The sequence below is a fragment of the Siphateles boraxobius genome, unplaced genomic scaffold (genome assembly GCF_051911475.1).
Source record: "Siphateles boraxobius isolate OS27281-9 unplaced genomic scaffold, OSU_SipBor_1 66, whole genome shotgun sequence".
NCBI classification, from domain to species: domain Eukaryota; kingdom Metazoa; phylum Chordata; class Actinopteri; order Cypriniformes; family Leuciscidae; genus Siphateles; species Siphateles boraxobius.
In genome coordinates this window covers 4,379,941-4,391,762 of record NW_027509193.1, presented here as the reverse complement: position 1 = coordinate 4,391,762, position 11,822 = coordinate 4,379,941, and the positions used below count along the sequence as shown (strand labels likewise).

Below are 11,822 nucleotides of genomic sequence, written 5' to 3'. Positions count from 1 at the left end.
GTGTGAGAGAGAGAGAGAGAGAGAGAGAGAGAGAGAGAGAGAGAGAGAGAGAGAGATTTGTATTATGTTGCCCATTCTAGTGCTATCACTATACAACAAATTAATGTTTTATTGATCATACTGGTAACTGAGAAATATGCATAACAATATTTCTGTGCCCTGCATTTTTGTTATATAATGCAATGAATTTGCTGCATGAAACCAACACTGAAACTCCAACCCTCTGTAGCTACATGTGTAGGCTAAGTACTGTGAAAGAGCTACCTGAATGTAACAATGCCCTGACCTTCCCTGAATGTTACAGGTGTGTCCCAATTTGTGTACTTATGCACTATTCTAAGCCATTTTGTAATAGTGTGAGTGTTCATACTGAACAGTCCAACAAGAATGTTAAACACTTCATGCACTCAACTGTCACAGCTTTTCTTAGCAGTGCAGGAGTGATCAGACTGATGCTGGATGACATAATGACCTTCATATTTTCAATAACTCTCATACACTTGATGGAAGAATACAGTGAGAATGCGTAGTATCAGTACATAGTGTATAGTAGGTCAGCTGGGGCACAACTTATGTCACCCTGGCAGACATATTGTCCCATATATAAAAAGAAGCCCCTGTGCCAACCACTCCTTAGGCTTCTCCATCCTTTATTCTCTAGCAGTCAAGACAACAATAAGCACTTTTCTATATTATACAACCCAGGATTTTCAGTCGTAGCATTAGGTCATACATGAGTCACTACCTGGCGCAGTAAACAATGCAGCTATTGTAAATGCTGTGCTGCAGCATACAGTGGTATTGTACTGCGGTCTATAGATGCAGAGCAGCCCCCATAACAACAATAGCCAGAGATGCTCAGAGGGTCAAGACAACATGAGCCGAAAGTGTCTTCATCAGCTGGACTGTTTACATGAGATTTATATGCAATTGTAGATTGCATAAATGTGTATCTGATATTCTCTCCCAAACTTTGTGAATGATCTTTAACTTTATGACCTTAAAAAGACCCATGTAAGATTTATGTACTGTTTTAATCAGATTAAATGAGAGTCTACATTCTGTATTTCCGTTTTGAATTCATTAAATTAGCAAAATCGAAAGTTGATTGGATGATTCCAGCTGTTACTTTGCCTTCCGTTGTTATCAAAGCTTCTTGCTTCTGTTTTCTAGACATGTCTAAAAGACCAATATATCAGTCAGGCCTAGTATTAGATTATCTGCTTTGGCCGATTAACAGTTGTAGGCCTACTGTTGTAAAATAAGGGTTAATCCTTGTAAAATATGTGTTCATTAAATTGAACTATTTTGGTACATCTGATTTACTAACATTAAATTATGAACATATCCTATCAATACCCGAAATATTCTACATATTGATATAATTTTTATAGTCCACTCCAATGTTGTTTGGACTATTGTTTGGACAAAAATATCTATTTCAGAATATCTATTTTGTGAAGAAAGAAAATCACACAAGGTTGGAACAATGTTTAAAAAAAATGTATGTGCATTTTCCTTTAAGAACAATTCTTATTCCAAACTCATAAGTTTTTGTTAATCTTCAAAACACAAATGAAGATATTTTAATGAAACTAGAGAGATTTCTGTCTCTCCATTGAAATTCCATTCCTTATAAAGCTCTTAAAGACATCACATAAGTTATCCATATGAATCAAGCGGTTTAATACAAGTCTCCTGAAGAGGCAAGAACGCTCTATACGATGAACAGATTTAATAGGCTTTTATTTACATATTAATATTGATCAAAGCATATATACAATCTCAAACATACTTGCTTGGTGTGTGAGATCCACTAAGGTTTGATCTCGTGCGTCAGGCAAGCACGGTTGAGCTTTCAATGGAGAGACAGATATGTTTAATTAATTTGAGTTTTAAAGCTGAAAGAAAGTCATATGGGTTTGATATGACATTAGAGTGAGTAAATGATGAGGAAAATTTTCATTTTTGTGTGAACTATCCATCTTATTGTACCTAACATGATTAAACGTGTCTGCGCTACACAGAATGTCAGATACTAAGTGGAATCCTCAGCATCTTCTTGAACAGACGGAATACGAAGAATTCAGAGAAGACATTACAAAGGATTTAAAGTTTTATTATTGAATAACATAACAGACACATACAGAAAAAGACAGACTTATAAGTGGACATTAGATGTGGCAAGGAAACTTGATTTCACATTTCTATTCACTACCTCCATCATACTACAGAAATATTCTGAATGATAAAAAATAGATGAGAATTAACTTGAATCTATCACAATGGGAAACTCTAGCAGAGAAGGCTTTTGGCGGCCGGCGTGTCGCTGCTGGTCATTAAACATAACCCTTGACCTGGCCAGCTCCGCCTCCTCGGCGTGGGCTGCTGTCGCCGCTGCTAAACGTGGGAGAGGAGGGAATCCCAGGGGGATTGGACCCTGCGTAGAGGAGCGATCCACCGATCAACAGCAAAGCCGAACCCCCCCAGCCCAGGTAGAGCGCGGGGCCGAGCTCGCGTTTGTGAGGGGCCGCCACATAGGGGTCATAGAAATCCCTAATGATGGAATGGGCCGTCCAGCTGACGGGCACAAGGATGAGGAACCCTGCGATGACAAAGAGCACGCCAGACACGCGGGCCATACGCGCCTTGAGGCTTGGGAGGCCCACGCACTGGGTGCACTTGATACCCAGAACACCCAGCGTGAGCGACAGGGTGCAGATGAGCAAAGCGAGAACTGTAAGACCCCGGGCGGCCTTCATGTCACTCGGAAGAGCCAGTAGGCTGTCATACACCTTGCATTGAATCTCCCCAGTGCTCTGCCAGATGCAATTCATCCACAGGCCCTCCCATGTGATCTGCGCCGTTACAATGTTGTTCCCGATAAAGGCAGTGACCCTCCACATGGGAAGGGTGCACACCAAGAACCCGCCAACCCAGCCGATGATGGACAGGACCAGGCCGAGCAGCTGCATGCCGGTGGTTGCCATGATGAATCTTTTCCAAGAATGATCACTTGGAAAAGTCTAATGGATGGCACAGACAGAAACCTTCGAGACACTTCAAGGTGGAGAAGCGAGAAGAGCGAAGACAAAGTCCTTTCCAAAGTGAGACAAAGTGAGTTCCAATAAAGAAACAGCGTAGTAGACTGCCTAGCGGACCTAAAGATTGGAAGAGAGGAAAGTGTATAAGTTACAGTAAGTTACTGTTTACAGTATACAAAATCTCAGAACACATGCTGATAGAACTTGCAGTCTTGACAAGGATTCTTCAAGATTCTTTAAACCATTCAAAATTTCTAAACATTCATGTTCTTAAAGCAGGCATGCCCATTCCTTCTCCTGGAGGGTGTTTACAGAGGAGTTTAGCTCTGTCCACGCACACCAGAAACAGACAATCAAGGTCTTTGGGAAGACTAGAAACTTCCAGGCAGGTTTTTTGGAGCTAAACTCCAGAAAAAATGTTGCCCTCACAGAGCAGGACTGGAAACCCCTTTTTTGAAGAGAGGATGTGGGCTCAAGTTAAACTGGGGCTGTCCAATCCTGCTCATGGGGGGCCAATGTCCTGCAAAGTCTTGTTACAACCTGCCAGAACGCAACAGCCTGAAAGTTTCTAGTAATCTGGAAAAGACTGGGATAGCTGCAGATTGGAGAAATAGGCTTGCCAAAAGGTAGAGGCGTACCAAAAAGGTACACAATGCTACAACAAAAAAACTAACCCCTAACCCTACCCTACTCTCTAACAGGCAGCTTTCAAGACCAATTGCAAAGATCTTTCGGCACACCCTTTACTCCAACCTGCAGATATACACACTTGATCTAGAAGATCTTGATAATCTGGTTCAGGTGTGATCGCTTGACACTGTATCTCAATGGGACTTCGTACACTATCAACCCCTAAAAGGTGCATATAAGTACTCTAGAGAAGTGGTATGTTCTGTTAGGGGTAAATGAGGTACAAAGATGTCCCTTTGAGGGTACTAGTGTCAAGCTATTGCACCACTAAAGGTAAAATTTACTTTCTGAGAGAGTAATGTCAATTACAACAGAAGATCATTTCAAATTGTCTCTCAAATTGGTTTTAAAACAAGCAAATCTTTCTGTTACAGTGATATGTAAATAAGTAAACATTCAGCATTCCAACAGAAATGTGCTCAGGTTTTTGCTAATATACTTATGTATTAAATGTTTATTATTCAAGATGTCTAAATCGACCTTGAAGTGGGACTACTTTACTACGTAAATGAAGTTTTTTGGACATTGTTCCCGTGAGTAGATTTCCAGGTAAACCACTGCATTTCTTGTATTAGATGTGTGCGTCGATCGTCTGGTTTAGTGGTGTTATGTGGTTATGACGTTATGAAGTGAGTCACAAGCTAACAAGCGTAATGTCTACTCCTACCCACACACTATAGGACTTTCAAAGATTGCTGTTCTTTTCACACAACACAACTGTCTGTCATCACTGATGTCTTCTGCTGTCAAAACACATTTCACTCTGCAGGAGCTGAATACCAGGCATATCTAGATATTTAACCTGCTAAATACCTCTCAGACATCTGCGAATCTCTCAGATTGTGTGCTTTTGAAAATACAGACAGCAAACTGTCGGCGAGTGGAAAATCAGAGCTAAAACTGTGTAGTGTAACTTGTGGCAATGCCTTTAAAATGGTGTTTATTTCATTGTTTACTCCCTGGTCCGATGAATTTCTAGTTTTTTTTTTTTTTTTTTTTATCATTTTCAGAGGAAATTGTTAATGTGCCACAAATGCTATTTATGCATCTTAACTTGTAAACCAGAACATTCCTTTAAATATTCATGTGGCTTTACACATAAATATTTAGGAACTGTTATGTACAGTGAGCATTACTGGATTCACTATACATCGGAGAGAATGGGTCCTTTTCACATTGTGGTGGGTGTAGAGCTACGCCTGGTGGGGTGAGTGGATTATCTCAGAAAAACATGAGGAGCCTCTGGACACAAGAAGCTTTCTTTGAAACGTTCAGAGTGGGCCAAGCAGACTTAGGTCTGTTTATGTCCAATCTGAATGCCGTGCTGCATAAGCACTTAGTCTCAATGATAAACCTCAAAAAACACTCAAATGCTGTTTAAGAAAATAACCTTTTAGTTACATTTCAAGTTATTTACTGAACCATTAACTTCTGATTTCCAAGATAAATGACTAAAATTGTTGTTACCTGATTGACGACAATGTAGTCCCTGAAGTTGAACTCCTTCCACAGCCACTCATCTGCTAATCCTCTATCTTCTAGTTTTGGGTTCCTTCGATCTGGAAACAGAGCTTGACCTGAAATGCCATAAACCTGCGATCGAGGTGAAACCTACAGATTCAGATCTCTGGAGAGGCTCAGCCTGGGTTAATGAGACTTGGGGTGTATGTTTGAGAGTGTAGTGCTGCCCTCTGGGATGCCAGCTCGGGTCTGTGTAGCGGTGGGCAGGAGCATGCGCTTATGTGCGCGTTCGTGTCAGCGTGTGAATGCGTTAATGTGTCTTGAGTGTGTCTCCCAGTGCCTGGTGTACCAGCACAATGACTCGCTGTTCTCTCGCCCTCGCGCTCCTCGATCCCCAACCCGTCCATCTAGTCCTCTTTTTCATCCTTCGCCTTATTGTTCCTTGAAGCGAACTCCATCGTTTCTTACTACCTTTCATTCATTTCGCTTTCATAAAAGTTCACAGAGCGAGTACAAGTATGTTAACGTCTTACTTTCATGTCTATGTGACAAGGGAATATGTGTAAAGTTATAAATAACATCTAAGGAATAAATAAATAAGAAAGTACAATTGTAGCTATTGCACATTTGGGTTATAGAAACTCTTATGTTTTCAAAAGTTTAGATCGGACCATTTTGTTCATTTAAAGAAATGCATCATCTTCATTTGATTATTGTAACTCATATAAATTGTAATAATAACTTCTCTTTTTTTACATTTTACAGAGAACATCTCAGTGGTACTTGCCCGCACAAAACGTGCTACGGTGTCGCAGGGCATTGCTATGCTTTTTGACATTATTACAAAATAAAACATTTTTAAAAGTCTGTTAAGAAACAGTCTTGAAAGTGTGCTCATACTTATTGTGGCCTTTTATTTTGTTAATATTATATTATCAGCAAGTAGTTTTTAAAAATATACTTTGAAGATTTTACGTACAATGCAAGTGCACGTTCAGTAATATTAAGAGCACTTATTTTTTGCTAGGATATACAAGGTAGGCACTTATTAGCCCAAGTCAAAAGGGTCGGACCCCAGGTCTTAGTGATATTTCAGTCTTCAAATTCCAGCTTCAGTCCCTCCTTTAATTCAAGTCAATGGGATTGTTTTTTTATATTTATTTATTTTTATTTTTTTGCGTGTTATATTGTCCAGCAGGTCAAGAAATTGAAATTGATCCCCTAGAAAAAAATATCCACCTGTCAGGAAAAACTCGCAGAGTTTGAGGTATCCTATCATTCATGTCTGTAATTTAAATAAGGCTTTAAGAAGCACCAGTAATAAATAAAAGGGAATATGTGTGGTAATAATTCTAATAATTGCACCTCATAACGGCAGTGGTAAAGGAAGTGAAAGCTGTAATGGCTGGCATATTGTTTCAGATGCTGCAACAGCTGCTGCTGATGATAAGGGGAGCAGTGTTCTTTTCCCCATGGGGTCGTCCCGGGCTGAAGATGGGGTGGAGCTTATCTGTGAAAGTATCTTTGAAAGTGTAGATATGAGTCCCGGTATCCAAACAATAGAAAGACACACGTCCCCCCTCATAGTCCAGGTAAATAGACACTCTTTTGGGCTTGTGACTGAGGCTAAAGGAAGTTGGTGGGATTGTGTTGGCAACATACTGGGTGCCATTCTTTAAGCTAAGTGTCCAGAAGCCATTGGCTGGACATATTGTGAATTTTCCCTTTCTGTTGACAGATTGTCTGGCTACACCCAAATCCCAGTCAGTCTTGTCTCCAACCTCCACTTCCCAAAGGTGTCTTCCATAGCTGAAGGCTTCCTTGGACATTACATTGGCCACCCGGTCAAACCTCTTGGGGTTCTCTGGGACTTCTTGACGCTTATTGGCGTGTCTAACCTCCTTTCGGTCCTCAGAGACGTAGAGGTACGCGTGAGCTGTCCGGGGATTCAGATTAACATCAACTAAAAAGGAAGTGAGACGATTGGCTTTCCAGAGGAACTCGTAATGACAGAAAACTTATTCTATAAAAACATCAATGAAAACACACCTGAGTACTTCTGCAGCCTCTTCAGTTCTGAAAAGGAACAAATTGCACATGAAACATAAATGGCATAAAAAATCTATGCCAGCTTGCTAAAAGTATTACATTCTTACATTTAAGAGGCACTCAAAGGTCACCGTTTAGCAAGTTATCTTAAACAGTTCGGACTTTATAGAAACTTGCAATTGCGACTTTATATTTCACAATTCAGATTTTTTTCTTGCAATTGCGAGTTTATATCTCACAATTGTGACTTTATTAACCGCTATTCCAAGTTTATTACTCACGATTCTGAAAAAATGTGAATTGTGAAATATAAACTCTTTTTATTCCATCGCAGAAACAGGCTTCTATACTTATTGCCCATTTTAAGAAGCAAATGTTGAAATTGTACAGCTTTTGACCCCAAAACATTGAAGTTTAAAATTTCTAACTGCAAAAAAAAAAAAAAAAAAAAAATATATATATATATATATATATATATAAGATAAATAGAAGAAACTGTGAGAAATATGTTTAGTACTAACAGGCAAAAGCATAGTGTTATTTCAATCATACCAGCTTTAGAAAGTCTTTTAGCTTCCACCATGACCGTATCCATGAAGTCAACCACAGCCTGGCTGGTGACGCCAACACAAGGATCAGTCTCCAGTGTGACTTTAGACCAGTCTCTCATTGCTCGCGGTATTTGACTGAAGCTCTATAGATGAAAAAAGAAAGATTATTTTTTACTATGCAATACATGTTAAAAGGAATAGTACACCAATGAAAATTGCCCTCATGTTGTTTCAAATCCATAATTTTTCCATGTAAGAATAAGGAAAACTTTTGATGAATTTCACACAGCTTTTTTCCATAAAATGAAAGTTCAAGGTTCATATATCAACAACACTCTAAAAAATAATTCAGAAAATCAAAAACCATGGAAACTAATAATGATCGGGAACACAGTCAAACAAAAAAACTAAACTTAAACTCAGTGAAACTAAACAAAACCCTTATTTGTGTGTTTTTGGAGGAGATCTGTTAGTGTTTAATGTTCTGTTTTGTTGGGATTTTGTAGGGGTTTCTGTTATGCTGTCGTCTTATCTGAAGAGTAGAGCCTATCGAGGAAGGGCCAAGAGACTATTAGACTACTGCATGTTGCTTTACATTAAAGCAATAACTATGTGTGAGCAATTACTTTGATGGTTTCTTAATTATGATGGTACAAGACTCATGCATTATATTCCAAGCCTCCTGAAGCCGTGAGATTTGTGAAAGGATCAGAATGATATTTAAAACATGATTCACTGTAAATCAATGTGCTAATTTCACAACCAAATGCGATGTGACAGTTTATGGGATGGAGAACGAGACATGAGAGTTATGGCAGAGGGGAAGATTTAATGATGAGAACAGCGTAAATTGCAGTCTGTTCTTTCGCTTTTATCTATTACATGACTTCAGAAAACTTTTTTTGTGTTATTTTTGGAGCAGATGTGATCATTAAACTGTAGTTGTGTGGAACGCAGCATAAAGAGTCTTCTAAAAAATTTTCATCTTCTACTGAAAAACTTTGAGTATACGGTTTTGGAACAACGTGAGGGTGATTAAATGATAAATTTTTTGGGGGGAGAATAATTCCTTTGCTATTAACATAATGACATAACGTAACAAAGAATAGAAAAAAGTAACACAAAAGCAAAAAGAAAGAATACTGCTAACAAATACAACAAGAAATGGGATTACCTTTTTAAGACGCTCCTTGTCATTCAAGAGCTCTGGGTTGGTGTGTCCATTGTCCAGTTCAAGGATTTCTTTCTCCAGGTCTTTTACAAGTCTTTCAACTCTTTTCTCCGCCTCTCTTTGTTTCTTGTCCACTGCTTCAACTACCAGTTTATGGCCGTTCTCTAAGGCGCTCAACAGAGAAGAAAACACCCTCTGACTTTCCTGAACCTCTCGGAGACATGAGCTCTGTTTAGAGAAAGAACAGTTTTTCTTTTAGAAATAATTGTAATAAGTCTGGTTAAAAATGTTTTATTAGCAAGTAAGTTTAAAATAATATTTCACCCAAATATAAAACAGTTGCTCATCATTTATTGTTATCATGTTTCACCTTTAGGAACTTTAAGGAATTCTGAAGTTTCTCAATCTTTTGAACTCTTTCCTGAATAATTTGATCCACCTCTCCTGGATTCTTCTGTTTGAAGTACATGAGTAAAGAACAAAACCACAGAATTAAGTTGTTTTCAGGAATGCTGTATCATTTAAAATGATTGATTTTTTTTAAAATGATGCACTCACAGGTTCATCTTGAAGTTCATCCATACTAAAAAACTTTGATTTAGCAGCCATGCGTGTCTTCCTGTAGTTTTCGGTGACGTCCGCCAGTATGCGGTTCACACTGATACGTGGTCTGGAGCCAAAGGCCCTCCTACAGAGCGGACACTCTTCTGTCCCGCTGCGGCTCCAGTACGTGCGCAGACACATTTTACAGAAGCTGTGGCCACAGGGTGTTGTCACTGGGCTGCTGAACATGTCCTCGCACAGAGAGCACAGGAAGTGCTTCTCGGACAGGAGACTCATGCTAGATTCCATCCCTGAAAGATCACAACTATTATATAGTGCAAATCACATTTAATTATAAAAAAAATAGTTTTTTCCACTTTTAACGCTTAAACCCATATCTTTAGTGACCAGGGACGTCATTAACTATACCCTCCATCTCATTCATTTTTTAAAGTTAGATATCAACATTCTTAGTATTCCTCAATTAATTTATTATAAACCACATAACAAGAAAAAAATATATAAAAGAATCCCTGTTTTCCCATTTATTTTGTGTAAAAAATTGTATAGGGTCGTTGACGACCCGAGTTGTGTAGTAGTGTGAGTATATTTTTTTCGGCACAAAAATAATTGAATCCTTGATGCCTGAATAAGTGCAATTCACATTCATGTCTGATATACAATGATGTAGTGATGTTTCACTCATAGTCACCGCAGGCAGAAAACAAAAGAATAGGAAGTACGATCAGCAAAACTTGAAATGACTCAGTGATTTACTGCAGAGCAAGAACTGAACGCAATCAAATATTAGTGTCACTGTCACTTGATCTGGTGAAGAAGCTGTCAGCGATCAAAATATTGATTTTGAAGATGTAAAAAAAAAATAGTTTTGAGAATATGTTTGCGATGGCGAATATGAGATGCTGAATGTACTGGGAAATGAGCTCTGATGAGGACAGTGATAATGGTATAAAACATCTGCTCAAACGGAACCCTTCAAAGCTCCAAAAGTTAACAAAATTTGCTTTAGTTTATTCTTCTCTAATTGTTACTCTAATATCTGGAGAGTATTATCGTGACAGGTAGAGATCCATCCATGTTGATTATAGATCCAGGTTGCTAAAGACCAGAATATGTAATAATGATTGGCGAAACATTCATGCATTTAAGGGTTAATCAAGTGCCTTTAACTACTATGTACTAACATGTAAATTAATCATTTGATACAATGCACTTATTGTGTACATACATGTTTTTTTACAAAAAAAGGTCATTAATCTGCAATAACAATTACACTGTTGACCCTTCACTTACACCTTAACCCAGCCTTAAACCAACCCATACCACCAAACCTGCGCATACCCTGACCCGTATCCCACCTCAATAACAGCACAAGTGTTTTTCAATACAACATCAACCCAATAAGTAGCTTACAGTGTAGCTAACTATTACATATATGTAGCACTGAAGACACTTCATATAAAGTGTGACCAAATAGGACATCTGTATAGCCTGTTTTATCCCAGTACTTATGAATAAGGGACTGGTGATGATCTAATGAACGAAAACTTTAGCTAAGAGATCAGAAAATTCTTGTCAATAAGCATCAGACTCATTTAACACAAAATACAAGGGTACAACCACATTCTGCTGTCCTCTACCTAACTTGACTTTCTGTATATATCATTTACAGAGCAAAGCTTCAGCTATTGTGCCCATGTAAATATTTGCAAGCACGTATAATGAGTCTGTGTGGCATTCCACTCAGTGTAATGGGGATCTTCACAGGCCTCTATTCAGAGTCAACACAGTGTGGTATGGGGAAGAACAAGTTCAACAAGAAACCCCTGTCGTCATCAGGACAAGTCTAAATATTTATCTAGCAGGTTTCAGGACAGATTTTCAGACATGTTTCTCAGTAGCTATAAACATTTAATAACTGGTTGAACTTAAAAAAAAACGTCACAGTTCAAACTTGAACTCTATTATACATTTACATTACTAAAATATTTACCACAGTTGGATATTTATAAATCTGTATTGTAGCTGTTGCTCTTTACATTGTGAGCTAACATTTAAAGGTACAATACAAAGGTTACAGTAATCTCTTTGGTTCTTACCTGTACTTCAGTGCACGAAGAGAGTTGTTCACGTCTCTTACAGTGAGTTTCATAGAGTGAGCTGGATCATAAAGTACACAGGTGTGTTTTCAGCAAGGGGAGGAGCCTTGGACTTTACACTGAGTCATGCACACTACCACATTATACAATCAAACAGCTTTGAAGTGTTGTACTAGATTTTATTATTAGTATT

General features: G+C 38.5%; 2 protein-coding genes across 2 annotated transcripts; both read right to left on the bottom strand.

Annotated features, from left to right (window-relative positions):
• Positions 1-2,103: 2,103 nt before the first annotated feature.
• On the bottom strand, positions 2,104-2,990 carry cldnk (claudin k). Its single transcript, XM_077211713.1, has one exon. The coding sequence runs from the start codon at positions 2,988-2,990 to the stop codon at positions 2,340-2,342; it is 651 nt and encodes a 216-aa protein (XP_077067828.1). The 3' UTR covers positions 2,104-2,339.
• On the bottom strand, positions 2,104-11,718 carry btr02 (bloodthirsty-related gene family, member 2). The gene is made up of 8 exons (XM_077211712.1): positions 11,630-11,718; positions 9,525-9,820; positions 9,337-9,420; positions 8,970-9,194; positions 7,797-7,938; positions 7,245-7,271; positions 5,202-7,158; positions 2,104-3,161 (listed from the first exon to the last, which is right to left on the bottom strand). The coding sequence occupies exons 2-7, from the start codon at positions 9,816-9,818 to the stop codon at positions 6,614-6,616; spliced, it is 1,317 nt and encodes a 438-aa protein (XP_077067827.1). The 5' UTR covers positions 9,819-9,820; positions 11,630-11,718; the 3' UTR covers positions 2,104-3,161; positions 5,202-6,613.
• Positions 11,719-11,822: the final 104 nt, after the last annotated feature.